This window comes from Erithacus rubecula (assembly GCF_903797595.1).
Source record: "Erithacus rubecula genome assembly, chromosome: 14".
Classification (NCBI taxonomy): Eukaryota; Metazoa; Chordata; class Aves; order Passeriformes; family Muscicapidae; genus Erithacus; species Erithacus rubecula.
Genome location: NC_136666.1, coordinates 1034804 through 1062024, shown reverse-complemented (window position 1 = coordinate 1062024; position 27221 = coordinate 1034804). Strand labels below are relative to the sequence as shown.

The 27221-nt window shown below is 41.4% G+C and overlaps 1 protein-coding gene across 1 annotated transcript; it reads left to right on the top strand.

Annotated features, from left to right (window-relative positions):
* The first annotated feature begins 147 nt into the window (after positions 1-147).
* On the top strand, positions 148-21323 carry TSPAN3 (tetraspanin 3). The gene is made up of 7 exons (XM_079318244.1): positions 148-317; positions 10536-10727; positions 11733-11807; positions 15328-15429; positions 15741-15893; positions 16138-16221; positions 20365-21323. The coding sequence occupies exons 1-7, from the start codon at positions 255-257 to the stop codon at positions 20455-20457; spliced, it is 762 nt and encodes a 253-aa protein (XP_079174370.1). The 5' UTR covers positions 148-254; the 3' UTR covers positions 20458-21323.
* The last annotated feature ends 5898 nt before the right edge of the window (positions 21324-27221 follow it).

Below are 27221 nucleotides of genomic sequence, written 5' to 3'. Positions count from 1 at the left end.
CAGAAAGGGCATTTGTTGCACTCTGTGGGCTGGAGGGCAGTGCTGGCCGCCCCCACACGGCACCGCGGCCGCCCGCGCGCGGCGCCTCCTGAGGGCGGGGCCGCTGCCAGGGGGAGCGGTTCGCCATCTTAGGTGCCCCCGCCCCCTGGCGCCACGTGAGGCGAGCGGCCGCCATCTTAGGCTGCCCGCGCGGCCGGGCGGTCACGTGCGGCGGCGCTGAGGGACGCGGGGCCGGGCCGGGGCTCTGCGGCGCCATGGGGCAGTGCGGCATCACCTCCTCCAAGACCGTCCTCGTCTTCCTCAACCTCATCTTCTGGGTGAGTCCGGCGCTCCTCGCCAGGGATGGCGGCTCCGGGCTTCCAGGTCGGAGCCTGGCCCCGAGAGCGCTGCGGGCCTCGCTCAGGAGCCGGGAGATTCTCCTCACCCCCTTTCACGGGTTCAGCTCGTATTTAAACTCTTTATGTTTAATCGGCCTTCTGAGCCCCTCGGCGGGGTCTGGGGGTTCCGTGCTGGGCTCAGTCCCTTCCCTCGCAGTCCTTCCCCCGAGTTCCGGGGTGGGGGGGAGGCTGAACCTGGCATCGCAGGTTTAACGAGCTTTAGGGATCTTGGTTAGAGGCTCTTGTGTAAGCGAACACAGCTTCTCTCTGTCGCGTTATTGAGCTTTTCAGGTCACTGGCAGTTCAATTTCTGTAGCCAGTTGAATTTTTGTGGTGTTCTTGTGGCCGTCTGGGGTTTGGCCGTCCGCTGCGGGACAGCCCAGACGCTGAGCGCGGCGCGCCGCGTCCTGCTGCTGCCGGGAGCACAAAAGCAGCGCTTGCCTCCTGACCTGTTTGTGCCTCACGTATCGCACTAGCCACGGCTGTGTCCTGGTATCTGTGCATCGCCGAAACCTCCCACAGCTACAGTGGCTGTAAGATAAAAGCTTACAGAAGGGGGACAGTAGGTTGCTGTAAATGACCTTTTTCAGGATGAACGTACAGGCTTTAGCTCGGCATTGTGTTCACTGCAATAATTGGCTTGTCAGAACAGCGTAACTCTTAAATAAATGAAATCAAGTGGAAGAATGGTCTGTAGATTTTTAAGAATTCCCTTCGTGCATTTAGGTACTGCATTTTTACTGCTCTGATCCCAGCTCCAGGAACAGAGTATCTGTTGTCGCAACTGTTCAGAGATTTCATCTTTGAAAAAAGTAATAGTGGGTAACAAGCTGTTGGAACACAAAGTGTAGCTATATATAGCTGCTTCATTTACTATTGATAGTTATATGTAATCTTACTAACCTTACGGAATGACTGTTCTTGTCTCAATTTTTCCAAAGGAATGCTCCTTAAGGGTGCCTGGAAATGAATCATGGTCAGGGAAAATGCATCTCTGTGCATTCTTACCGGCATTTGCCTATACAGCTTTTTGGGACAGGAGCAGTGAAGGTGAGGCTGATTAAGTGGTGCAGATTAGAATTCTGTAATTGTGGCTGAGGTGGCCAGGCTCCATTCTTTACTTTTAAAGTAAAAAGTAGTGACATCAGTCTCTTAAGTGCAGCCCCAAGGTTGGAATCTGCTTTGTTGGGTGTGGCTTTTTGTTACATGCATAGTTGCCAGTGGCGTTTTAAAAGCTCGTCATACTTAAAAGTTTTTGACTGGGCACGGTTTTTGCGAGTTGCCTTCTTGATGGCACCTTGAAGTAAATTTTTCTGTGGCTGCTGATACAAATGAGGCTCTGTTTGGAGTAAATGAGCACAAGTTCTATGTACAGTTTCTCCTCCCCCCCCCCCCGCTCCAGAAGCTTAGTGATAGGTATTGTTCGTTGTCTGCCGCATTTAGTAATTTAATTCCACGTTGGAGTTTGCAGTCTCATACAGTGATGGGGTCAGAGTTATTTTGTGTAATGCTGAACTTTGTGCTTTACAATTTTTGATTACTTTTGAGACAAACTTGGCTTGATTTAAAATTGATAGATTGTATTTAGATAAGGTGTATTTCACATCAAATTAAAATGTCATCGGTCTTGTATTCTGTAAACCACCTCCAGCCTAAGAAGTCAGCTTGTGCTGATGGCTTTTTGGCAGATAAGTGGCTGGGTTGCCTGTGTTGGAACAACCTTGTGGGCCATGAGCTGCATGTAGAATGAGGCAGACTTTCTTCAAGTGAGAGTTATAGAAACTAGTGGTTTTCCTTTCTTTCACAAGCTGGAGTCAGTATCTTACTTTTTGACTGAGCTCTGTAAACATTTGGTGCCTATCTAGTTGGCAGTGGGAGTGCTTCTGTGCTGTTACAGAAATCTTTTTCTTGTCATCCTTATGTAGTTCCAATATTGATAATTAAATAATTTGGATTTCCTCAGACTTGACAATAGACAAATGCCTATAATTGGTCAAGTAACTATGAAATCTCCTTTAATTGCTTTTGTAAATTTACTCTCTAAGGTTTCATGTACCAGTCTTCTGTGTTATCACTGTCTTCATGGTCACCTGTAGGAATAGCAGGTTGTGACTGCACAGTGGGTTGGAACTTCCCCCCTCGCCCTGTGGGTATCTTACTTGTGGGAGGATGTGAATCTTCAGAGAGACTTTAGATCTGTCTTATGACTGAGATGTTCAGAAAATTATCAGTGCTGCGAAGAAATAGCAGAGATATGCTTGTTATGCTTTGGAGTCTTGGTTCTAACTCCTACAAATCTCTTTCAAGTCTGAAAGAGGCAGATCAGACTTTGCTGACAGGTGACAGGCACTTACCATCTACAGCTACTGATACCACTTCTACAACTTCAGCTCATTTTAAAGTCTTGGTGCTACTTGTTAAATTTTACTTGGTACTATAAAAAGTCATTTATTGTCTTGTGAAAAAACTGTATAAAATTCTTACATTAACTGTACTTTCCTGCATGTTGGTAATACCATAGGATCTTTATTTTTTAAAGAAAGTAGGCTGTGGAAGCTGTTCAAAAGCAGGGCAGGTATTAGTTTATCATGTAGAAAGCTGAAGGAACTTTACTTACCTTTCCACATTATTGGTGTGGTATTTTGACTGTTCAGCTGAGTTGTATTTTCAGGGGTATTGAACATTCAGTGCATCTTCTGCAGGTGCCCATATTGCCTTTAAAATACAGTTCTGTAAGAAAACAGTATCAGGACTGGTAGTCATAAAGAGTAGCAGAGTGTGAATTTTCTGTGGAATGCATGCTTGAGTTTTGGATAATTTGTCAAAGAGTGCTGAAGGACAAAAATACTTTACCAAGAAATGCATTGATATGAAGTATCAGTTAAAACTTGCCCTCCTTAGACCAGGGAATAGTGATCTGATTAATGTGTTTCTTAGCCTCTCATTGCTATGAGTTCATTTTTGAGTAGATAAAACAAATGACAAAGGAAAGCCAATCCTTCTGCTGACCTTTACCTTGAGTTTGCACAAGATTTATTTGGTCAGCTGATGACTTCACTTAGGGGATGCTGAGTCTGTTAAGGAAGGGTATTGCATAGGAAGTAATTGTGAAGTGAAATAAAAGTAATGTAACTTTTAGTACACGTATCTTCATAATCAGCAAGATTTTTGTTACCTTGGTGACATGTCCATAATGACTAATTGCAAAAAAAAAAAAAAAAAAAAAAAGGTACTTGAGAATAGCATGCTCTTCAGGAAACCTCCTAAATTTGAAGTCTGCAGAATGTTGAAAGAGGAAGAAATATATTTACCTGGAACAAATACCTAAAGACTGCTGTCAAATCTGTTTATTTGTGTACCCTTAATTTAAGGCTTCATGGTGTGACTTGCATAATTCAGTTGAAACCAGTTTGAAGATGAGATGAAGAGAAAAGTACTAAGGAAACATTTTCAGTCTTAGTTTAGTTTGTAGGATAAAATATTCAGAGTTCTATGTGGTGTTGCTTCAGAAAAGGGAATCTATTTTATATTCTCAAAGAATCTGTGTGCTTTGACAGCCTGCTCTGCTAAAGTAGTGCCAGATATCCTGTGCTTGCTGAGGTTTTTACCTTTCACATCTGTGTCCTCCTCTTTGGGGAAAGGAATGAACTCCACTTCTACAATATCTTCAAGCCACTAGTTGCCAACTATTTAAGTTGTTCTAGTAGTATTTAGCTGGCCTGAAATCATTACTTTGAGAGTTCATTTGACTAAGCTGTTCTAAAAAACATTTTTGGTATGATTGTTTAGAGAATTCTCAAGTCTCTACTTCTGTCGAGCACAAACACTTCCTGCGAATCTGTGCTCACCACAGTGCAGTGGCCAGAGGATGGGAAATGGAGGATTTTCTAGAGGAGCTGGAGCAGTCAATGTGTATGTAATGTCTCTGGGGATTTCTGATAGGAAAAAAAACAAAGAAAATGAATCAATAGGAAAATTCATTCCAATTGAGTAGTAGAAAGGAAGATTAGAGCTCATTTTCTCTTACACATAGTAATAAACCCAGTAATTTCTCTAGTTTATTGTGAGCTTGAGAACAGTTACTACTCTGGACTTTAAAACAAACTTCTTGAGAGTTGGTGATCAAAGACTGACTGATGGGTGATCCCAAAGGTAACTTTGCAGCGATTACTTGGCCAAAGCCCTTTCATCTTGAAAGACAATTGCTTCTGTGTGTAAAACTAATGTTTTCTGCTTCTACTACTATGGCATTATGAAGTGAGTGGATCCTTCAGAATTGTGTAATGTTTTGGAATTCTGTGTGTTAAAAAAATTAATTATTTTAATGAAAAAAAAAGGTTTGAAAACTCTCAGGTGTTGTGCCCTCTGAGTGATTTTTCTTAAAATATTTGAATGTTAATTTTCAGATAGCAAGCAAGTGCTAGGTCCTGAATTTTAGTAATGCTTTGATTTGCTTTTAAGCAACATAGTAGTGTCTTTACAGGATGAGTTTCAGGTCTTTGCCTGGGATTTTTCAGGAGTTTTGGTGTCTTGTCTTGAGCTTAAAAGATACAAAACCACGTTTTAAAGCTAAATGTGATCCCTTTGAATAGTGCAAGGAATTTGTAATATCACTTTACCTGGTGAACTTTAAAGCACAGAGTGATCATCATTGTTGTTCTGCAAAGCAAGGAATCTGGGAACAGCAGAGCACCGGCTCAGGTTACAGCCCTGGTGGCTAAATAGGTGTAAAAGAATGGCTGTATTGTTAACTTGGCTTCTAAAGAGGTGGAAGACTGCAGATGCACTGCATCTTGCAATTAGTGGCACTTCAGATATGTAATCTGAATGCAAAAGCAGCTGAGCTCAGCCTTTTGCTTTAGCCCAAAAAGCCTTTGAATTTGAGGTGTTTGGGCCCTGTGTTACAGAACTGAATGTGACTATTGCAGACAGAGCAGTCTGGCTTGCTTCAATTTTACAGAGCTTGCTTGTTTTAGAAGCCTTTAAGATAGCTTTAACTGTGTTATGGAGCTGAATGGAATTGCTGTCTTTCTTCTCCCAAAAGATTTTGTAAAGATAGTTATAGCTCAGCGCTCGAGTGAAATTATTACTGATGAGAACAAAGGGAAGAGTGTCAGGAAGCCATTGGGTTCTAAGCTGGTTATGCATCAGTATCAGGAAGCAGAGAAAATATCAAGCATGGATGTGGGTTTGTTTGGGAGGGGAGTGGAGAGAGATACACAGCAGAGAAGTGCTGAAAAGACTATAAGAGAAATAAAGCCCAGAGAGATCCTGTTGGCCCTTTGAGGTTATGGAAATACATTTTGAAGAACAGAAGGCTAAAAGGAGGACTTAAAAGTTTTTTGTCATCCCCTTCTTTTTATGACATTAATGAGTATGAGTACTGTAGTGTTGGAAAGAACAAAAAATATCACAAATACCCTGGAAGTCACATAATGGAGAAATGTGGAAAAATATTCCACTTGTTCAGGTACTGTTCTAAGAAGCCCAAAAATTTGGAGGCAGACCACAATACCAGTGTTTCCTGCTTGTGTGTAGGAAATTGGCTGGAGTTGGTGGGTATGGACTAAAGCAACTGTTAAAAAGGATGAAACTGATATAATTGTAGACTCTGAAAAATCTGTCAAGTAGACCTGTGTTTTGTTTTTTAAAAAAATGTGTTAGGCAGTGAGAATAAAGATACACTCACATTTAACATGAGGGAAGTAATAGGCAGGTTGGGAAAATGGTCCTAGGACAGGATTCAGACAGAAAAGCTAAGGGTGTGTTAGTGTAAAAGGCTTTTTTTTCTTACTTTTTCCTTTGATTCTTTTTATCAAGGATTATGTAGATGGTCTGTCAGAATCTATCATGGGTGTAGTTATCAATCCCATGCATGAAAGATATTTATTTCCATAGTGGAATGAATAGTTAGTTTGAGTGGTGTCTGCATTGCTATCAACATTTACCAATCAGCAGTGTGGCAAAGTTGGCAGCAGTAGGAATTTAAGTAGGAGTCCTTAAAAAAATGTGAAATACTCCTCTTGCCTAATTGAATATCAGGTGTGTTTTATCCTAAGATACAGTGCTTTGCTGCTACCTTGATTTTCTTGTTCAGATAGTACCTGTTCTTCTTAAAAGGTGAATAAAATGTAGATTCTAAAGGGACAAATACTATTATTTAGATGAGTTAATTGAAACAGCACAAAAGAAATTCAGAAGTTCTGGTAAATTTTCTATTAAGTTCCCAAAGTGAAGAGAATTCTGTAGCAAAGTGAAGAGTAAAAGGATGAACATAAAAGTGTTGATCAGATCTCTTTGGCAGTAACATGAGTAGGGTGGTGTAAGGAAGAATTTGCTTGTAAATGAAGCTGCAGTGTCCGTGGTTAATAAATAAATGATCAGTGGAACAAGTTTGGGTATCTTACACTCGTCATCTTGGGTAGCCACAATTTTGGCTTTCAAACTGCTGCAGTGTGTGAGCATTACTGAAAACATGGAAACAGTTCTTGGTGTGTTGCAGCCTACTTGGAAAAGGAAGGAGCAGATTGAATCCCTGAAGGTGTTTCAAGGTGCAGCTAGCCAGTGTCCAGCCTTGTACACTTCAGGGCTTGTGAGAGGTGGAAGCTGCCTCTGTAAAATAGCCCTGAGTTCGCAGGCTGTGTTACAGCAGCACAAAGACTGCTCAGAGAACCTCGATTTTCACCTGAGCTTTCCTAGAATGTGATCAGTGATGCTTAGCATTGTGGCGTTGGATCTTCCAGTTTTCCCTCCAGGTCTTTGCATAATTGTTGAGCTTTTAATAAGTCCATAGAGGTTCCAGCCAAAGCAATGAAATCAGTCATTTTCTGAGCTGTGAGGTCTACGTGTCTTTGAAACTTGCTTCTGATGAAAAGGATGTTGGATTGCTCAAGCCTTTTGCCACAAACTGTCTTTGTTGACTTATATCAGTGTTTTTAAAGGTTAATTCATCTTAAAATAAGAGTGTGCTGCTTCAGGTTCAGAACCGAGTTGGATGCAGATGACTGTAAAAGGATGTGTGAATGCTGAATAACCAGCCATGTCTCTAGAACGTGCATGTGACCTGGCACACATTCAGGAAATGCTGCCATCTCTATTCAGAGCATTGAGCAGATTAAGTTGGAGAATTCTTCCTTCAAGCCCTGTTTATCAAAGGCTTGTTTGAACTGTGTGCAGTTCATATATTTGGCTTCCATTTAATGATAGGAAATACATGATTGTAAACACAGTAGCTTTATATTCGATTGTGTTTGACTTGAGCAAGTTCAGACTCTGCAGATTTTCTGTTTAGTCTGTAGGATGGTAAGCACTGAGATCTGGATTTTTAAATGATTTTTTAAAGTTATCCTTGTGTCTATAAAGATTTTTTTATTCCTTAGATGATTAGAATTTTGAGATAGATGGTTTGAGCACATAGTACTAGCTCTGAAGGGGGAGGGACCTCAGGCCGGTGCAGTCCCATTGACCGAGCACCTCTGAGCAGCCAGCACAGGAGCTGTGCTTGTCTTCTGGCTTAGTTTCACCCAGAGTGACTCCTCTTACACACTCCTATGGTTATTCAGTGATGCAAGTCACAAGTAGTAAAAGAAAATCCATCCAAAGAGGAGCAAAATCCCAGCTAAAACACTTCAGAGACCTCCCTCTTCCTGGTTTAGGGCAGGCTGAAATAAACACAGTGTCCCGTGATTGTGATACCGGATAGTATTGCTGTTTTCATTGTTCTGTGATAGACTGAATCCTGTACCTGTTCAAAAACAGTGTATAGCTCTGGTATGTGGGGAAGGAGTTTTAATCTTCATGGCTTTTAAACCTTGTGCAGGCTCCAGCAGGTACTCTGCTCTCAGGACCTGCCCCCCTGCAGATGACTTGTTGAAGAGGTAGCAACAGTAATTCTGGAGAGTATGGTCACTTCTTCACAGAGGCAGTGTCTGTTTCAGAACCACCAGTCCTCAACATTGTTCAGAAGCAAAACCTAAAGCCCAGTGCTGTCGTGGATGATCAGTCAATTTTGTACCATGTGTTGAAGGGATTTAATGAAGTCTTCAAACCAGGCAGCTTGTAATCTGTCTAAAAGCTGCAAAAACAATGTTTCTTAAAATGCATGAGCTTTTTGAAGTAGGGAAGATAACACCTGTAGAAAGATTTTTTTTTTTTTTTTTTTTGAGGCTAAACTTCTTTTACTTCAAATACATTCTTCAAATGTATGTGCTTATGCAGTTTATGATCCAGATTTTTCTTAAACAAGGAGGAAGCCAGTTAAATTGCAGCAAAACAAGAATAAGGGAGTCCACAAATGGCTTTGATTTCAGCTTCGTGGTATATTTTCTGTGCTTGATGCCAGCCACAGCTGTGGTTTTTCATCTGCCACCTTGTAACATACCATATTTCTAACAAGCATTTTAGCTCTTAGAAATAAGAGATTACATCATTGGCCTGCCATTCACACGCTTCATTGCTAGGCAACAGTTAATGTAATTCCATTGTTCAGTGACACTACTTTGAATCTTTGCTTTGTGTACAGAAAGTGTGTCTGCATTTTGCCATGTTGTACCTAATATGGCAGGGTTTGTACAGATGGATTAGCATTTCAACATCTTCTGTGCAATAGCTTGTTCACTCTTGTCTGGGAAAGGTGTCTTGCTCTTAGTCTTTGTTACTGGATTTTCAGGTTTCCCTCCCCTTATATGTACATAGCACCTTTTATTGGATGAATGTGGTGCCTTTAAGATTCCTGCAGAGTACACAATTACGTTTGCTGCAGAGAGCTGGAGAGGTCAGATGTATTGCTCAAATCCATGCAGATGATGATACTTTTGAGCTGGCTCATAGTATCTTTTTGTTTGACATAGTGTTTCTGTAGGAAAGCGCTGCAGGGAATATTCTGTTAGTGGTTTGATAGAAGGGGGTTGCAGTGTGCAGTGGCAAACAGGGCTGAAATTCTGGATACCTTTTGTCTTGTGGCTTGTCTTGTTCTGTGCCACACTGAACAGCTTCCCAGGGAGGACTTGCAAGACTGGAGACAAAGCCTTAGACAGCCTGGTCTGAATTCATTGTTGGTCCTGCTTTGTGCAGACACCTGGGCTAAGTGATGTCCTCCAGGCTGTAACTGGCATGATCCAGCCTTGCAGGAGCTGTACTTGTGTATCCTCCTCACAGTGCAGGGAGGGGCAGTTGTAATGCCAGGGATAAGAAGGAGCATTGGCTGGGGGCAGCCTGAGTGTTCCCCTCAGATTGGAGCTGCAGTGTGTCACATTCCAGCTGAGTGAGCTCTTGTGCCCAGGGTGTGGGCTGGTATGTGTGACAGGGACACTACCTTCACAGCTAAATGAAATTCCCCAGCTCACAGCCTAGCCATTGCATCTCCTGAGTGCATTGTTTTAGCTCATCCTTGTGTTGGAAGGTTGGAAAAGCCTGTCATGAAACATTCTGATTATATTGTCCATCATTGCAAATTGATACTTCATTCTGCAGCGAGAGGACAATCAGGAAGGACATTTGTAAAGCACAAACTGATAAGGCCCGTGTATTTAAAAAGGAGTGTGTGTTAGTTCGCTCTTCCAAGCAACAGTTGTCTCTCTCTCACTAGCTGTGCTCAGTTTAAAGATAATGAAGGTATTGATGTGTTGGCATTGTTGTAAATGTAAGGGAGGCAAGGTCATGGCAGATGGATGTAAGAGCTTTGTCTGACTGTTTATCTAGTTGCAGATTCATCCTACAGGGCTTATTTTGCAGTAACCTTAAGTAGGCTTTTTGTTTGTTTAAAAGGACCATTTTGTACAACAGTCCTGAGAACATCAATTGTGCAAGTTTATGGCACCATATTTGGTACCAAATACCGTATTTCTCTAGGTATTTTGTTCTGCCTTTTAATAGTTGGTAGTTTGTGTTTGTTTCTGCCTGCTTTCTGGTTGGAATCAGATTTTTCCAGTGCTGTGAACCCTTCAGAAATGCTGTTGTTTCTAGCAGTTCATCTTTCCCTAGCAGAGGTTAAAGTTTACAATGTGTGCATCTGTTTTATTTAACAGCAGGTCATAGATAGTAACTGGCAACATTTCTGAGGAACACTACTTCATGATGTTTGGTAAAGTAATTGCCTTGCTGAGGAAGGAAGGGCTTGGTGTTCCAAGGAACTCTACCATGTTTTTATGGCTGTTGCAGGCAGCAGCAGGCATCCTGTGCTACGTGGGAGCCTATGTGTTCATCACATATGATGACTATGATCACTTCTTTGAAGATGTCTACACACTAATCCCAGCTGTTATCATCATAGCTGTGGGAACGCTGCTTTTTATTATTGGACTTATTGGGTGCTGCGCCACCATTCGAGAGAGTCGCTGTGGGCTGGCCACGGTAAGTGCAGAGGCTTGGCCTGGTGGGTATTTGGCTGCCTTCTCCCTTCAGAAACTCCTAAAATATTACTTAAAGTCTTTTCTTTATGGCCTTAAAAGTTTCCTGCTTAATTTTGTTAGGAACATCTTGTTTCGATTTTCTGTTCTGAATAAAGGTGTTAAATGAAACAGTTCTAGCAGCAGAAGGCATCTCAGTTTTACCTTTTTTAGAACTGTGGTAATCTCATTAAAAAATGTAAAACCATATGATTAAGTCATAACAGTTTTTAAGTCTCACTTCTATCTGTTGTGGTTGAAAAGCTGAATTGGAGGGAGAGAAAAGTGATTCAGGAGCCATCTTGCATCAAGGTTAACTGAGGGCTGTCATAATGCCTGATTATTTTCTTCATGGCTCACTTGGGGCACTTGGTTTGCAGTATTTTATGCCCTGTGTTTCCAAGTGTTTGAACTATATTTTTGGCTTGAAAACTAGGTAGGAAAGAAGATAGGGTGGTATCAAACTGTCCCCTCAGGGGGATTTAGGGCTTCTTTTGTTGAATGCTGTGTAGACTTCTTTAAAAGTGCTCTTAAATATAGCAAGACCAATGCATAGCTTGCTGTCTTTCCCAGCTGTTACAGGGCTTAATCTGAAGAAACATTCTCCTAGTCCATCTACCACTCTAAGTAACTGCCTGGGTAGCCTGTTTGATGAGGCATTCCTATTTATCTAACAAAGAAGATTGAAAGAAACACTTGATTAAAGACCTGCAGAATGGTATTTTCAGTACTAATGACAGCTGAGCTTGCCTAACTGGGCAGCTTCTTATTACTTGGTGAAGCTGTGAATGCTAAAGTGTCTTGTGTGAATTCTGGGCCCATTTGGTCAATTTAAGTGCCTGCATTGAATTATCTGTTAAATTAAAACCTTGCCTCAAAAATAACTTTAAATAGCAAAATCTGCATGGAGACTTTTATCAGGCAAATGAATAAAACTATTTGTACAAACACTCTTGATTCTATTTTGCAGTTTGTGATCATCTTGCTCTTGGTTTTTATCACCGAAGTTGTGGTTGTGGTTCTTGGATACATTTACAGAGCAAAGGTAAGAATTTCTCCATTTCAGCAAATGTTTTGTTGTGAGCTCTGACCATAGAATGGAACTATAATCTTTATTGTGCTTGTTTCTGTGGTACTGTTGGTATTTAAGGGAATAAAATCAAGCATCTGAGCGGATTAATTTGTGATACCAGTAACTTAAAATTTAGAACGTCAATGCAGAGAGCTATCTTATAGGAAAAAGTTACCTGGAACATATCATTAACAGTTAAACAGGGGAAGCGAGTCACAGTAATTGCTACTTTTACATTTTCCAAATGGTCTTCTCATTTATTTATGCTTTGACTTTGTGAATGATTTAGGCTACACAGTGTTTGAACATAGGGCATATATTTTGGATGTGCAATAGCTTAAATGCTGTCACATGTTTGGTGTGCAAACTAACACTGCATAATAATAAAATGAAATAGATTGTGTTAATGTATAATTTCTAGCTTTACACAGATTGTTGACAGGGATTATAGCTAAACAAATTGCAACTTTTCCTACTGTTTGTTTAATGGAAATTAAGAAGCAGGACCAGAAGAATTTCTACCAGCATAATATATGGTGGAAATATGCTGCATGGTATTAGAGATGCCACAATGTAGCTTGAAGAAATCTCTTAACAGTTTACTGGGTTTTGATATGTCTGTATATGAATTCTGGAAAAATAAAAAACCCAAAAGACTGTGATGGGCAGTGTATTTGCAGGACACTCAGATATCTTACCAGCAAGCTGAGCTACAGTACCATTCATCTTTCTATGGCCTTTTGTGTCCTGTGAACAGCACAGGTCTCACTGGTTCAGCATTCTCTCCTCTTTGCTTTCTCCTGCTCTCCTGGAACCAATGGGGAGACAGCCTGGAAGTAAAAGTGGTGGTTTTGCTTGGGTCCCAGGGAAGGCTGCTTGGAGTAAGCAGCTGACACCACGACCTTAAAGTGTTTGTGTGATAGACCTGGTGCATAATACTTAGAATAGGCTGCTTCATCAGGAGTGCTCTACTGGCCATGCTTGAACTCAGAATGTGTTTCTCTCATGCTTTGCATTTGATTTCTGGTATCTTGGCAGTGAGCTGAGATGATCATTGGGGATACTGAAGTTTATAGTGGAAGTAGACCTTAGTGCTTTCCTCAGTGGCTTCTCCAACTCCAGGGGAGTAGGAACTGAGTTCTTTCATGTTGGTGGGAATGGATTCCTTCTGTTTCAGTACTCTGAGGGTGTATTTCAGTATGTGCAGGAATTACCACAGATGTGATCTGGACTAAGCTATAGTCATCGTGTGGTCTTCCATGTTCCCATCTTGAAGGGGTTTGCTCATTTTCAGTGAGTAGTATTCACAGCAGATACAAGCAGATGCATGGATATTCCTTGCCCAGCTGTGTGTTCTTGTTGCTTCTTTTTTTCTTGACCTGCCCATGCAGTTTTTACTGCAGTAGGTGATGCGGGGCTGAGCTTGGGAGAAGAGGGAAGGTAGTCTGGTTTGATGGCAGTGTGATCTTGTGTTAAGCTGTTTGTGGAAGTCAGTAATTGAAAACTGAACCTTAAATCTTTGGAAAGGACAGACAGGTTTTGTTAGTAAAAATGGCAATTTTCTAGTACTCTGCAGTATCTAGTATGTTAAACTATTGTTTCAAGTGCAACAGAAATAAATCTATTACCAGTGAGCTGGGAGGGGAAGTCTGCTTAGCCTTCTGATTATTTTTGCCAGGATAAATAAGTTGGCTTTGTCCTTTTGTTAATTTTGGTCTGTTTTTTCTGACATGGTGTCTATACATCTGTGGGAGCCTTATTTTGGTTTTTATAAAGGCACCTGAATCGTGTTAGAAGTACTTTGAGTTCATTGTGCACACTTCCAAACAAAAGGAAAGATTGAAGTCGCAGCAGCTGTTGGTACCAAGTAACATTGAGCATAATACCTTAAGGAAGTGGCACAGTGCTCTGGCAAGATACCATTGTTGATCTTGGAATCAGCTTGTTTTCCAGCCTGCCTCTGTAAACCTGTGTGTTGATCCTGTTCAGGCTGTTTCAGAGCCATGTGGAGCATGCCCAGGCTGTGCTGAGATGGGCTGAGCTGCTGCAGAGCCTTTCAGCATTGGTCTTTAGCTGTAAGAGTCAGGCTTGGAAGTGCCAGGAGGGATTAAACAGGCTGGGCTGGTTGAGGATCTGCTGGCTTGTTTCCTCTGAGTGGAGGGGTTCACTCTATTCATTTTTCATTAAACTTGCCAGCTAACTAGAGCTAATGATTTCTTGTTGGATCTTATGGAATTTGCATTATTTTCAGGCATGATGTTGCCCCAGTTGAACTACAAGCCAAATGATGCACAAACAAGCACTGAAATACATTATTTTAGAATGTGACAAATTGAACAGCTGTTTTGTTATGAGTTGGAGGTGTAAATCAGATTAGCTAAATCATCAAACAATTGATTTTAACCTGGTCTGAAACAAGCTGCCTCTGCAGGCCAAATTGACTTTTATGCATACCTATCTGGAAATAGGCAGCATTCCTGAGGAGCGGGTGGTGGTGGAATTCAGCTTGTGCTATTGCTGCAGAAAATTCTTCTATTGAAGTATTTAAAGGAAGGATGTGTTGACAAGACCTTCCTACTGCAGCTTTCAAATCTGAAAAATATGCATGCTTAGTCCTAAAATTACATTCCTTGCACATCATGTTGAATGTGACAGAAAAAAATCAAATCAGAGCTAATCTTAAAATTGCACAAAAATTGCACTAAACTGTGTATTATTTAAGCAATAATTTACAGTGAAATATAGTACTTAGAAGGTTCTAGTAAGATTTCCTCTAAACTAGGCATCATAGAATGCCTTTTGAGGAGGCAAGTGGTGGTTCTTGAGTGGCATACATTTCTAACACATGTACTTGACAGCATCTTGACTCACTTAGTTCTGAGTGAGTTCTAACGGTTCCAAGACCTATTGCAGTAAATGTTGCTGTACACAATGTACTGCCCTTGGAAAGCCCTGGGAGACTGAGGCTGAGCAGAGAGCTTGGTCACTGTAGGGTCACCCTAAAGGCATCTTTGAGAATTTATTCACCTGTGCTTCAACCAGAAGAGTAGATGGTATGTACCTTTTGATCCCAATATCCTTGTAATCCCAAGGGAAATGAGTTAGCCCAGATGGTTGTACTGGTTTTGGTTTGGAACTTTAAAGTAGAAAGGTGAATACATACTCTTGTGGAGGACCTGTAACTTCATGAAATGTCTGCCACAGTGTCACAAGAAAAGCATGTTCCTTTTCTGAGAGACAGTGCAAAGCTACTTTGCCTAAAATCTGGAAGGGAGCTGCCTGAATTTTCCTTCTACCTTAGATGCAAGCAGCCAACATCTTTGTAAAAGTCAGGTTCAAACTTTAGGAGGTGGTACCACTGAATTATGCTGATTTCAGATGATGGGGAGTTACCTTGGTTTCCTGAAATGCTGTAGCTGGAAGCAAAATGATGTTACCTGAGCTGTGCTATTTCTGCTGGTGAGCTAATGCAGTGCTTCCCTTCCCTTGCCAGGTGGAGGATGAAGTCGATCACAGCATTCGGAAAGTCTACAACGGGTACAATGGGACAAATCCTGATGCAGCCAGTCGTGCTATCGACTATGTACAGAGGCAGGTGAGACACACAGTTTACCACTCCTTTCTGTCCTTAAAACTCAAGATGCAGTTGCTCTGCTGCTTGTGTAGATGGCCTTCCTTACTTCTGACAAACCTAGGAAATTGCTGAATTGATAATAAATAGATTGTTGGTTAAAATTAATATTATGATATTGCTGATGGGGAGATAATTTTTTATATAATCAGCTATCTATCAATCTGTGTTTGTGTGCAAGTACCACCTAAGTATTTTTCTGCAATGGGATATAATATACTTGTTTTCTTGGTATTGCAGTTAGAATTGAACTCTTTACCTGTCTGATTTTCCAGCTGCGCTGCTGTGGGATCCATAACTATTCAGACTGGGAGAATACTGTGTGGTTTAAACAAACTAAAAACAACAGTGTGCCCCTCAGCTGTTGCAAAGCAGCCCTCAGCAATTGCACTGGCAGTTTGACTCACCCCATGGACCTTTATTCAGAGGTAAGGCAGCCACATGCTTTCAATGACCATGCATTTTCTTGGGGGAAAATCAAATCTTGGGTGTATTTGCTTTAACAGAAAGTAGATGTGGTTAATCCTCTCTCTTTTACCTGCAAGTAATTTTCATCTATTTACTTTTTTTAGTAAAAGCATTATCTTTCTGTTCTATGTGATGTTTTTGGGGTTTTTTAGTGTGTCTAAATATGGTTGCCAGATTGAAACATGAGACTCCTACTTTTTCCAGGGTTGTGAGGCTCTGGTTGTAAAGAAGCTTCAGGAGATCATGATGTATGTCATCTGGGCAGCACTAGCATTTGCTGCTATTCAGGTAGGAGAATGTTCTTTATTTGTTAACTTCTTTCAAATGAGATCTAAACTGCTGTACCTATAAGTACAGGTATTACCCTATAACAATGTGGATGTATATTCTGTTACAGCTGAACAGTCAGTGCTACATGCAGTAATCCACTCTGATGTTAATGGTAAATTATTTACTGAAAACTTAGTTTTCTAGGTATTAAGTATTGTAAATGTCCTGTGATGGCATTTAACACTTGAAGAGTTGGCATAGTGTTTAATTTCTAATTTTTAAACAGCTTCATGCTGTTTTAGAGGTACATCAGCTAACTATGCTTCATGGGTACAAATAAAGTCAGGACCACCCAGGAGGCACACCAAGATTTTTGACAGTGTGCTCTGCTCATGTGCAACTGAGCTTTGCCATGTGTCTTGAAGATTTCTTGGGTTTTGGACTTAAACAAAGAGGCTCTAAACTGAAGACCCTCCCATAAACCTTGTTACAGTTACCCTGGTTATAAATAGGTCACTGAGGAAATAAACTAACATGTATATTAGTATTTGTTAAATTTTAAGGAAGAAAAAGCATATTAGAACTGTCTCTCAAACATATTTCTAAAATTGAAATTTTGAATTCTCATCAACTGGCAGATGTACTACATTGATGACATTATTTTCAGACTGTGACTGAATGGTCTCTGAGCAATGTAGTACATATGCTGAATCCTAGGAGACTTAAAAAACTAATTTCAAAGTTACTTTAGTGCTCTTAATAGAATTTGAATTCAGAAAACATACCTGTCAATTCTGACAATGTGAGCACTTTTGTGTTCAAAAGCAGCTTTCGAGCTGGGTTCTATGTTTGAAGGTAAATAATCTTTAAATAACCTGTGAAAATAGGGTTCCCTCCGTATTTCAATGTTACAAGGATGTACTCATAATACTGTATGCAGTCATGTTGGACTGTTCAGACCCAGACTGCTTCAGCTATGGAACCTCAAATTTGGTGAGATCTGTGCTCAGTCTCCTCAAGGAAAAGTATAGTTTTAATTGTCTTTCTTAAAACTTTGGTTGTTGAGGCTTAGTCTGTTTGAACAGTGAAATGTATTTGTGTACTGAAATTTCTTTTTCACAGCCATAGTTACTGTGACAGATTTTTATGTGAGGAAAGAAGTGTATTTTATGAAACTGTGAATCCCAAGAGGAGGCATTATTCTTAGTTTTGGAGTTTACAGGCTGATGAACAGGTCTGCCCCAAAATGCAGCACAGTTATAATCCTTTCTGGCCCTGGCCCAGAGTTTCTGACACGTGCTTGCAGTGGCAATGTGGCTCCTTGCACTCTTCTGTTCAAACTGTTCTATTATTTATCTCCTGAAATTTGAGACATCAGTTCTGATATCTTTGTCTTTGGCATGCAGAATTCAAGTAGGTACTTGGCCCAATTCTCAAAAAAATGGTCTGTGGGCTAACTGAAAGGGAGATGGAATGTAAACTTCAGCACATGGCTGCAACTTGTAAACTTACAGGAATAATTATGTTTTTCTCACCATTTGGTGAATTTTGCAGCCTTCCCTATGCTGGCTGCACAGTCCCCTCTGAACAGATTATTTTGTTATGCAATGAGGCTGTTCAAAGTTTATTACCTCTCATAGCCTATAGTCAACAAATTTAACCTTCAGTAATTGCTTTAAAATTAAAAGACTGAGAGGAGTATTTTTGCAAGGCTTGAAATTTATGAACAACTTAGTCTTTTCTGCATAGAAGTAATTTTTGGTATGTTCATATTTCAGTTACCATGGGGATCTTCCAGTGTGCAGTAATTTCCTGATCCCAGCCACAGTGACAGCACAGAACTATTAATAGATAGGAGGCAAACTGAAGGGAGCAAAGCCACAGCTTCTGTGGCTGGTGATTATTTACAAAGGGCACATGTCTATACAGCCAGTGAATGGTTGTACAAAATTGGTTGGGGGAAAGAGTGAATAGTTACTGCTAGCAGGCAAATTAAAACCAAAATTAATAAAAACTAAACAAACCTGAATGTGGGAGATGTCTAAACTTTCCTGAAAGCTGTTGAAGAGGAGGATGCATGGATCCTTCTTCAACACAGATGTCTAAAATTGCTGTTCACAATATTAAATAGCAGCTCAAGAGAAGCAGACTCAAATGCCTTAAAATGTTTAGAGGTGCTAGCAGATTTTTTTTTTAATGACATAATGTTCTCTACAAACATTATTTATTGAGATATGCGAGTCACTTCTTTGTTTATAGTGAATTCTAGGAATATGCTCAGAGACCTAAAGGATATAAATGATTTAAATAGTAACTCAGAAGTTAATTGCATGAGGTTTTACTGTAGTACCTGAATGTTTGAGAGTTAACACAACTGTATAAATGAAATGTCTGGAGGGAGTCATTGAACGGGGTTGTCTTTGTGCAAATAACTGATCCAGCACATTCTGGATCTACTTTTATTGATGATATGTACATGGCTAGAATGAATTCTAGCAAAAGACCGAAGGAGGTGTTGCTCTGCATCACACTTTTCATTTTACCCTAGCTTTAAGCAGCAGAGAAGTTTTTGTACTTGCAGGCTTTGAGCCTGCTTGAGAGTTCTGTAGCTACTGGCAGCTATCATAAACTCCTTGTTTTCCAAGCTGACTGAAGTGGGTTGAGCTGTAGATATCCCCTCCTCACCTTGAAGGGCTGTGTCCACGAGGAGTCACTCTCTCATTGTTTCCTCTTGCTCTGGCATGAATTTATCAACCTGAGCACCCTGCTGTAGTTGATGTCCCTGCTTATTGCAGGAGGGCTTGACTGGATGGCCTCTAAAGGTTTGTCCCAACCCAAACCATTCCATGATTCTGTGATAACACATTTAGGAGTCAGTCTGTGAGCTGGAGGGACCTGAGTGAAGAAAGAGGCTGTTTCTAGCAACAGCTGAAGTGCCATCATACATTACTCTCCATATGCTTTTTCAACCTGGGCTGGTGTCTGCTATAGATCCAAAGTAGATAATGCCCTGCAGACAAAGAGGAGTATTGATCTTTACAGCTTGTTCTTTTCCAGGAAATTAGAAGCTCATACTAGAATTTCATATGCCTCTTCCCAATCACTGCATACTTAGATTTAGGATTTTTCAATGTTCTGTTTTTAGTCTTTCAGCGACTGGAGTACTATATTGTGTGTATCATCATTTAGTTTTAAAACGTGTTACCCATCTGATGTTTGTATTTGTACTTTAAAGAAGGCAGTAATTTTGTCCCAGTACTATTTTCACTGGGCTTTTGCTGTATCAGAGAGGAAGATCTACACTTGATTATCTGCTCACCCTTTTCATTCTTGTTTGCTTTTTGTCCGAGGGGATTTTCTGTGGTGTATTTTTGGAGTGGGTTTTTCATTAAGAAATCAATTTACCTTCAGCGTGGTGCTTTATAATCCAGAGATAGGACAGGAGCCTCCTGAAGTATTTGCATCTGTGCATAAACTTCTATGCATACAGCCAAATCAATGCAATCTCGTACTTTACCAGAAGCTATTGCCAGTTAATGCAGACCACAGAACACAGCACTGTACCTGCTATTTTTTAGTAGGTACAGTCTTATTCTACCTTCAGTAAACATGCAACTTCTTTAAAATATCATGCCCTGTACCTCTGATTATTCACATGGCTTAAGTCTTGTAAGTGGACATAGGGTGATCATACCCTATATCCTGGCAAGCATGCCAGCACAGTTGTGATACTGTGAATTTTCACTTCTAAAAGTGAATTATTTGTCTTAGATTTAAGTCTTCTAATATGACATGTTCACAGAGAGAGTTTTATGAAATCTCTTTCAAAAGTCTGTTCTCATCATAGCAGTTAGGCTGATGAATTTGAGTTGCACTTGGGTTTTCCTTACCAGATATGCTATCTAAAAATCTGAAACTTTTATTAAAAAACAGTAGGAGTTTCTTCCATCTGAATCTGAATTATTGAGGTAGAATGCAAGTGGCAGGCCAAAAAAAAGTTTTGTTTTAGATGTCCATCATAGTGTTGTAAAGAAGATGAGGCTGAAGCTTTCAGCAGGAGCCAAGGCTCCTTCAGAGCAGTTTTTGTTGGCATTGATGTTAATTACAGTCTCAGAGCTGAACTTTCCTTGTACTCAAGCTTGTTCTGTTTTTTCTCCCTAGCTTCTGGGCATGTTGTGTGCCTGTATAGTCCTATGTAGGAGGAGTCGGGATCCTGCCTACGAGCTTCTCATTGCTGGTGGAACCTATGCCTAGAAGAGAATTCCAACGTGCAGTTCAATCTTCCCCCCTTCTGTGGAAGGTGGATGGGCCAGGCTGACTTCCATGGCTTTCTGCCCCAGGCTTACTCCAAGCACACCTTCAGACATGAGGGCAGCAGCACTGTGCACTGGTGACGGGCAAAACAGCAGCTTTACACAAACCCATAGAATTACCTGTGACTTCCACTGTTTTAGCCAGCTATTCATGTATCTAAATGTTTTAGTATGCTAGTAAACTTTCTAATTTCAGAGCCATTTGCAAGTTAAGTGTGATTTGGTTGATATGAAAGTCAAAGGATATGTGCCTCTGTTGGTAGGTTATCTCTAAGCATTAACTGGCTGATTCTTGCATATAGAGAGGATGTCTTAAACCTTCACTACATGGAATTTTTCTGGCCAAAGTTGTACAAAGGAAGTCAGCTTTATTTAATTTGAGAAGAAAAAATGTTTTAATCTTGCCCCTCACCAGTGTCACTTTTAAAAAAGAAAGAAACACTTAAGTCCTGTATGCTTTATATATAAAGAAATTGTAAAAAAAAAAGAAAAACCAACAAAAAAACTAACCAATTTTAGGATTGTGACTGCAGTTTTGACCTTCAGAGATTCAGTCTTTCAAACATTAGTGGTTTAAAATACAAGCTGGCTTTTCAGGAGTATAATGTATGCACTACTGTTCTATAATGAAATATTTCATTTTTCTATGAAGAGCGTTTTATGTGTTGAGTGAACTGTTAGACTGTAGACCTTCAATTGGTTTGGAAACAATGTAGCTATGTAGAGTAGCAGAGTAGTATGTGAAAGTGATCTCAACTGTAAATAGTAAACCTGATTAAATAAATCTCTGTATATCCTCCCTATAAACATGTCTTGTTTTCTGTTTAAGATTCCAGTGTATTTGGTCCAGTGGAGTCTGGGTGTGCCAGACACACAAATTGTGAAAACAACAGTTTTGAGTGGCTTCACTTCAACAGATCTGTATTTATGCTTTCCTGGAAACCTGATTGCATTGTATTTGTTCTTTTTATTTGAAACAATTGCAGCAAAACCCAGAACAACAAACTTGGCTGAACTTGCTGGAAACTTAACATCTTGTGCATACAATTAAGGAAGAATCTGTTGCCTCTAAAAGTGGGTAATGAATAGCTTTACTGTAACTGCTGTATGTTAATTATGCTTTAATGTGTCTTGCATTATTCAGATGCTTAGTCACTGCCCTACTTTCAGTGTCTTCAGGTTCCTTCTCCTTTGCAGAAGCCAGGAGAATTTTTATCAATTGCTTATGTACAAAGCAGACACACTCAGCTAAACTGACATCAAGACAATCTCAAATAACTAAAGAAACATCACCGAGAAAAAGAAAATCCTAATGTGTGCATATTGTTTAGGCCAATGTGGCTCGTTGGGGGATTTTTCTCAGTGCTGTTACACTGCTGTAGAAGTGTACCTTTGGAATTCTTTTAACTCCTAAAGGTGAGTTTCAAATGATACTTTTGGAACTTAGATTTTCTTTCTTATTACAGCATGTGGCTCAACCCAGAGGCCTCCTGACTGTGGCATCAGATTTCCCAGATATGGCTGCAAGCCTGCTGACTGAATTTGATTATCTTCATATTGTACTGCATATTGTAAATGTAACTAATAACATTGAGATGAGCCTGGCTTGGTAAAAATCGGTGTGGAGAGATTTTAAGACAGACCTGTGTTGCACAAAATAAGGCTGAGGCTGCTGAAGAAGGTGGTCAGCTCTTAGCAGCTGCAAGGCAGAAAGCAATTCCACAGTCATGAGCCTGCACATACCCCTTTGAAGTGAGGATAGTCTGGGGGAGATAACAGTGCAGTGCTTGTTAATCTTGCTGGAAGGCATGGACTTGAAGTACAAGTGACTTGACTTTACTTGCATGTAAATGTAGGAAGTCTGTTTCCTCTTTAAAATGCAGAGTATTTGTGCTGGATTGTGGAAACTACTCAATATTTTACAACTTTTCAAAAATCTAAGCAAAGCCCAACTGAACTTTTAACTGCTGTGAATTAGGTTTTTTTCTAGGAACCAGTGACCTTCTTGCATTGCACAGTTTGTACTAGGTCTTGGATGTGTTAATAAATTTAGGGTGGTGGTTCTAAAATACAAAATCAAACTTCACACACCCCTCACACTTCCCCCAAAAAGCCAACCAAGCACAGACTTGCAAGGGTCTAATACACCATGTTTTGTGTGATTCACTGAAGCTGGGAACAATGAATAAACTTTGGTTTGCATTAGGCAGGACTGTTGGCGTGGCTGTAGTTTGGCCTTCCTACTTAATATTCATATCTGCCAGTGTGTTTTATGGAACAAGGGATGATTGAGTTTCATTTTAGCTCTTGTTTTCCCCTGATTTCTGTGTCTAGTCTTTCAAGTTCCTGTATCAATTTCTCCTTGGCTATCTTGCAGCTGAAGAGTCTGAGAGGGCAATTCTCATGAGCCTCTTCTTCATGTGCTTGAAAGGCATTAAAGCACAAGACTTGCACTGCACTGTACCTCAGTCACTTGAATAGCAGTGAGAATAAGACAACCCAATTAAAAAACCCTGGAGGCAATTCCAATTTGTGTTGAACCCCTCTGGGTCAGGCACGGTTTACTGCTCCAGGTGAGCTCCATGCAGATTCACTCAGTCTGAATCATTTCCTGTGCACCGTAAGAGGCTCATGAGAACTGGAGGGTCTTATTCAGATTGTAGTGAAGCATGATCATTTATATTTGCCTTATCAAACAGAGAAGAAGTGGTCTAACAAGCTCAATTTAACAAAGTTACTGAAAAAAAAATTCTGCCTTGATAGCCAGAAGAGGACAGCTCATGAGATTCTTCAGTCCTTGCAGCTCTGGATGAGATTTGAGATAAGTGCTGGTGATAACAGCATCAGTGATATTCTTGAGTACAGTTAGTGGGTCTTGTAACTGACTTAATCTTGGGCCTGAGACAAATCCCTCTGCAATGCACCACAAGTCTGCAAGTGCAGTGGATCTTTGTTCCCTGTGCTGTGTCCTGCAGCAGCAGCTCTGGGGTGACTGCAGTGTTTGGAGAATGCAAGAGGCAGGGCAGAGGCTCAGGTGGCAGTCTGTGCTCTTGGGTGTCACCCTACTGACTGGGGCAGCTCTCCTTGCTACACATAATAGGTTTAATTTTACTTCCATGGTCTTTTTCAAAACACATGTTGGTAATCATTCCTTGCTGATCTCTGCAGCCTCTTAACAGCTGATCAGTTTCCCCTGGAGCTGCAGTGAGCAGTTGGAAATCTCTCTGGGGGTAGCATCTTTTAAATCATGATGTCTGCTTGGGCTGTTGCTGAAAGGCACAGAGCAGACTTCCCTCTGTGCTGCATCTGATGGGAGCACAAAGCTTCCTCTGCCAAACTGTTGATGTGATGCAGTGCCCTGTAAAGTGGCAGCAGAGCTGGTTGCTGTAGGCTGTGCTGGCTGTGGGAGGGTAAGGTGCTGGCAATCTTAGCCTGTTTCCCAGTACTGCACATCAGTCTCACATTCCTGGACTGCTTCAGCACCAGTCTCTCATGTCTGTTGTGAAAAATGGGTTTGCTGTTTTTCTATCCAGTTTTGGGGCTACTCTTCACTTAACGAGATTGAGGAGGAGAGAGCAAGAGTGGCAGGTAGCAGAATTATGTTGCTGCTGATCTGTTGAAAGTCTGGGTATGATCTGATTTTTTATTTGCCTGTGCCCTACACAGCAGTAGTGTAAACTTTGCCCTTCTACCTCCCCATTAATGGATTATCTGCAAAAAACCTACAAGATAGTCTGAGGTAGTCCTGCAGCAAGTGGTGTTTCTTTCTGTGCACCACAACAGACAGTTTGGTGTTTAAAACAAGGCTGATTTGCAGACCACTTGTAACTAGGAGGAGGTGCTGGGGAAGCACAGCTGTACAGCTGCTCCATGGCCTTGTGCTGTACCCCAGACATTTCATGTCCTGGCAGCTGCCTGGGGTGGCACAGGTAAATACTAGATTTGTCAAACTGCTCCTTTATTTCTGGCAGCTGCTTTCACAGTACAGGTTTTGTACTCACAATACATATTTAGTCCAGGCATATGCCTTTGATTTAGTCCTTGTTGTGACTGCAGTAATCCCTGTTGGCTCTGTGCCTGGCAGCAGCTGTTGCTTCTTTTGGTGCCTGGACTCCAGGACAGGAGTTCAGTTTTTTTGTATGGGATATTTACACTGTAGATGAGCACAAAGTACACTTTATTCATCATTTAAAAGCAGGGCTGAGTCTATAGATAAGTGTGAACATGAACTTAAACCTGCACAAGTGAGAGCAAGCAAAATCTAGTGATATGCACTGAACCTCAGATTTTCTCTCTCCTGCTTCTCTTGACCCTGAATGCTAAAGATACGTCACAGCTTTTGAGTTGAAACTTCTTCCTCTGCCAGAGGGAACCTGCAGAGTGGCTAATGTGAGCCACAGCAGTGTAGGACCATGGAGCTGTTCCTGTTGCCACTCCAGAGGACAGACAGACAAAGCCTTGCTTTCATTTGGATGTTTGGTGCTTCAGGGACCAGCTCTTTTCACCCATTTCAAACAATAAGCATTTTCCAGGATAGCTGTCCTGCCAGACCTTTGCTAGGTCGGGCCATGACTGAACAACTGGAATACATTTCCCTCATGTAAATAAAACGCTTAAGCAAACCACTGGCAGTTGTGGGGCTTGACAGTATCTAGGACGCCTTGCACGCAAAAGCAGTCTGGTCTAGAAAACTGCTTCTGAAATGAAGCTCTGAAGTTTCTCCCAACTGGACAAAGGAAGCAACAAGATCTGCTCTTTTCTGAATGAGTCTGCCATTGGATTGCACCGAACAAGTCTGCCAGCACATGAGGTGTGTGCAGAGGTACTGTTCACACATGCTCAGCTGAGAGGAGAGGGATAAATCACCTGTGGCGTTGAGTCCTGTGCCAGCCTTTCCCAGGCACCGTTCCCAGTACATGCTGTAGAACTAAGCCCTCCTTGTACTTCCAGGGCTTGGAGAATGCCCCAGCCTTGGGAAGCATGCTTGTTGCTAGTAGCCTTGCACTCTGTTTTTGCCCTTTGAGTGCAATGTCCATTTTGAAAGTTTAAATCCAACGTTTATCCTGATAGCTTTGTTTTCCCCTGTACAGTAATACCTTCAGTATTAAAAAATGGTGCTTTGAGGATACGTTACAGATACTGAGGAAACATAAGTTAAATTTAGAGCTTGTGCCGATAAGTGCTGTGGTTACAGAAGCTGACATAGGACCCTACAGAGCAGGGAGGATGCGTTTCTCCAGCTGCCTTTTCTCCCTCTTGGGTTTTGAACCCTCCCATGGCGGCTGAATTGAGCAGTGACCTAGTAAAACCTTTAGCTGCCATTTAGCAGAACAAAGTCACTGTCGCTTTAGTCTCTTGCTCACCCCGGGCTCAGACACAAGAAGGGCTGTGCAGCTCTTCTCCAAAGACAAAGCACTTCTCAAGTCTATCAGTGCATTGAAAGCTTTCCCATTCACACTTACGGTAGCGTTCTTATCCTGGGAAGGTTAAAGTTCACCAGTTTCCCAAGAAGTTCCTCCATGGACTGTTTTGGCTTAAAAATTCAGAACAATTCATCTTTAGATGCAGCTGTTGAGCATTTGTGCCCTTGCAGCGTGGAGAGGAATGCGCTGAACTCCCCCACACGCTCCCTGCACTGAGTGTATCTCATGCGTGCAGCCCCTTCCTCAGAGCCGGCCACTCCTATTGCAAAACAAGCACTGCGTACACAATACAATTTGTCCTTTGGTACGAGATTTTCCAGCAAATATTGATCCGACCACCACCCAGTGCTCGCTTGTTTAAGGCTGGGTCTGGAGTTGAACAATCACCAGAATGCTGAGTGTGCCAGGAGGGTTTCCAGCTCGGGGTCAGAGCGGATTACAAGCTCCCCGTGATGAACGGGGAAACTCCAGAGTCACACCTTTGCTTCACAAAGCCATTGATTTATTCAAGGGTTTAGCCTGGGCTGCTTGAACAATCCAAGTGTGTAATCCGGCACGCAGGACATTTCATTCAAGTTTAGGCTGGAATGTCTTGAGCTGTGCTGTGTGTCCATTTACCCTGAGGCAGAGGCTGCGGCGAATGCCTGAATTTCAGTCAAAGAGAATTCAAGTCAAAGCACCACTCATGCAGCTGTACCTCATTCGGCATTGCACCTATTAACACGCTGCTTACTCGTTAATTCTCTGTGTCTGCCCTGGTTTGGTGATTCGGGCAGCAAAGCTGGGATACGTGTGCTGATTTATGTTTCCAAATCTGGTTAACACTGGCTTTTTTAGGTCTGCTAAGAGAAATTCCTCCTGCTTTCAAACACCCTCTCGGGCTATCTGTTCCCACTTCACCTCCGGTTCTTTTGTACCCTCAGTCCTCAGGATGGATGATATGTAGAGGCCCAGGTTATAAACTCGAAGCTGTGCTCCAAGTTGAGTTCTGTTTGCCTGGTGGTTTTGGATGATACTGTCTTTCCCCTTAGAAATTTCAGAGATATCAGTTCTGATTTCTGCCGATTTTGCTGGGAGGTCACGGTGATCTCTATGTAAAAGTGAGATTCGGTCCGTGCTTTCAGTCAGAATGGAGCAACGCAGTAAATCTACCTTTTGGGCCAGTGTGTGGGACAGACCGGCTGCAGCCACATGGCAGGCAGCAGTGATAGGCTGTAAATGTGCTCTTAATGGTGCCCCAGCAGCTTGGTGCCAGATCAGGTGTCAGCCGTCCTTTAGCAGC

Excerpts from the sequence above, each read along its gene's own strand:
- TSPAN3 (XM_079318244.1), top strand. The coding sequence starts at position 255 with ATGGGGCAGTGCGGCATCACCTCCTCCAAGACCGTCCTCGTCTTCCTC. Across the intron at positions 318-10,535 it reads TCCTCAACCTCATCTTCTGG|GCAGCAGCAGGCATCCTGTG; the intron begins GTGAGTCCGGCG and ends TGGCTGTTGCAG. Across the intron at positions 15,894-16,137 it reads CCATGGACCTTTATTCAGAG|GGTTGTGAGGCTCTGGTTGT; the intron begins GTAAGGCAGCCA and ends TACTTTTTCCAG.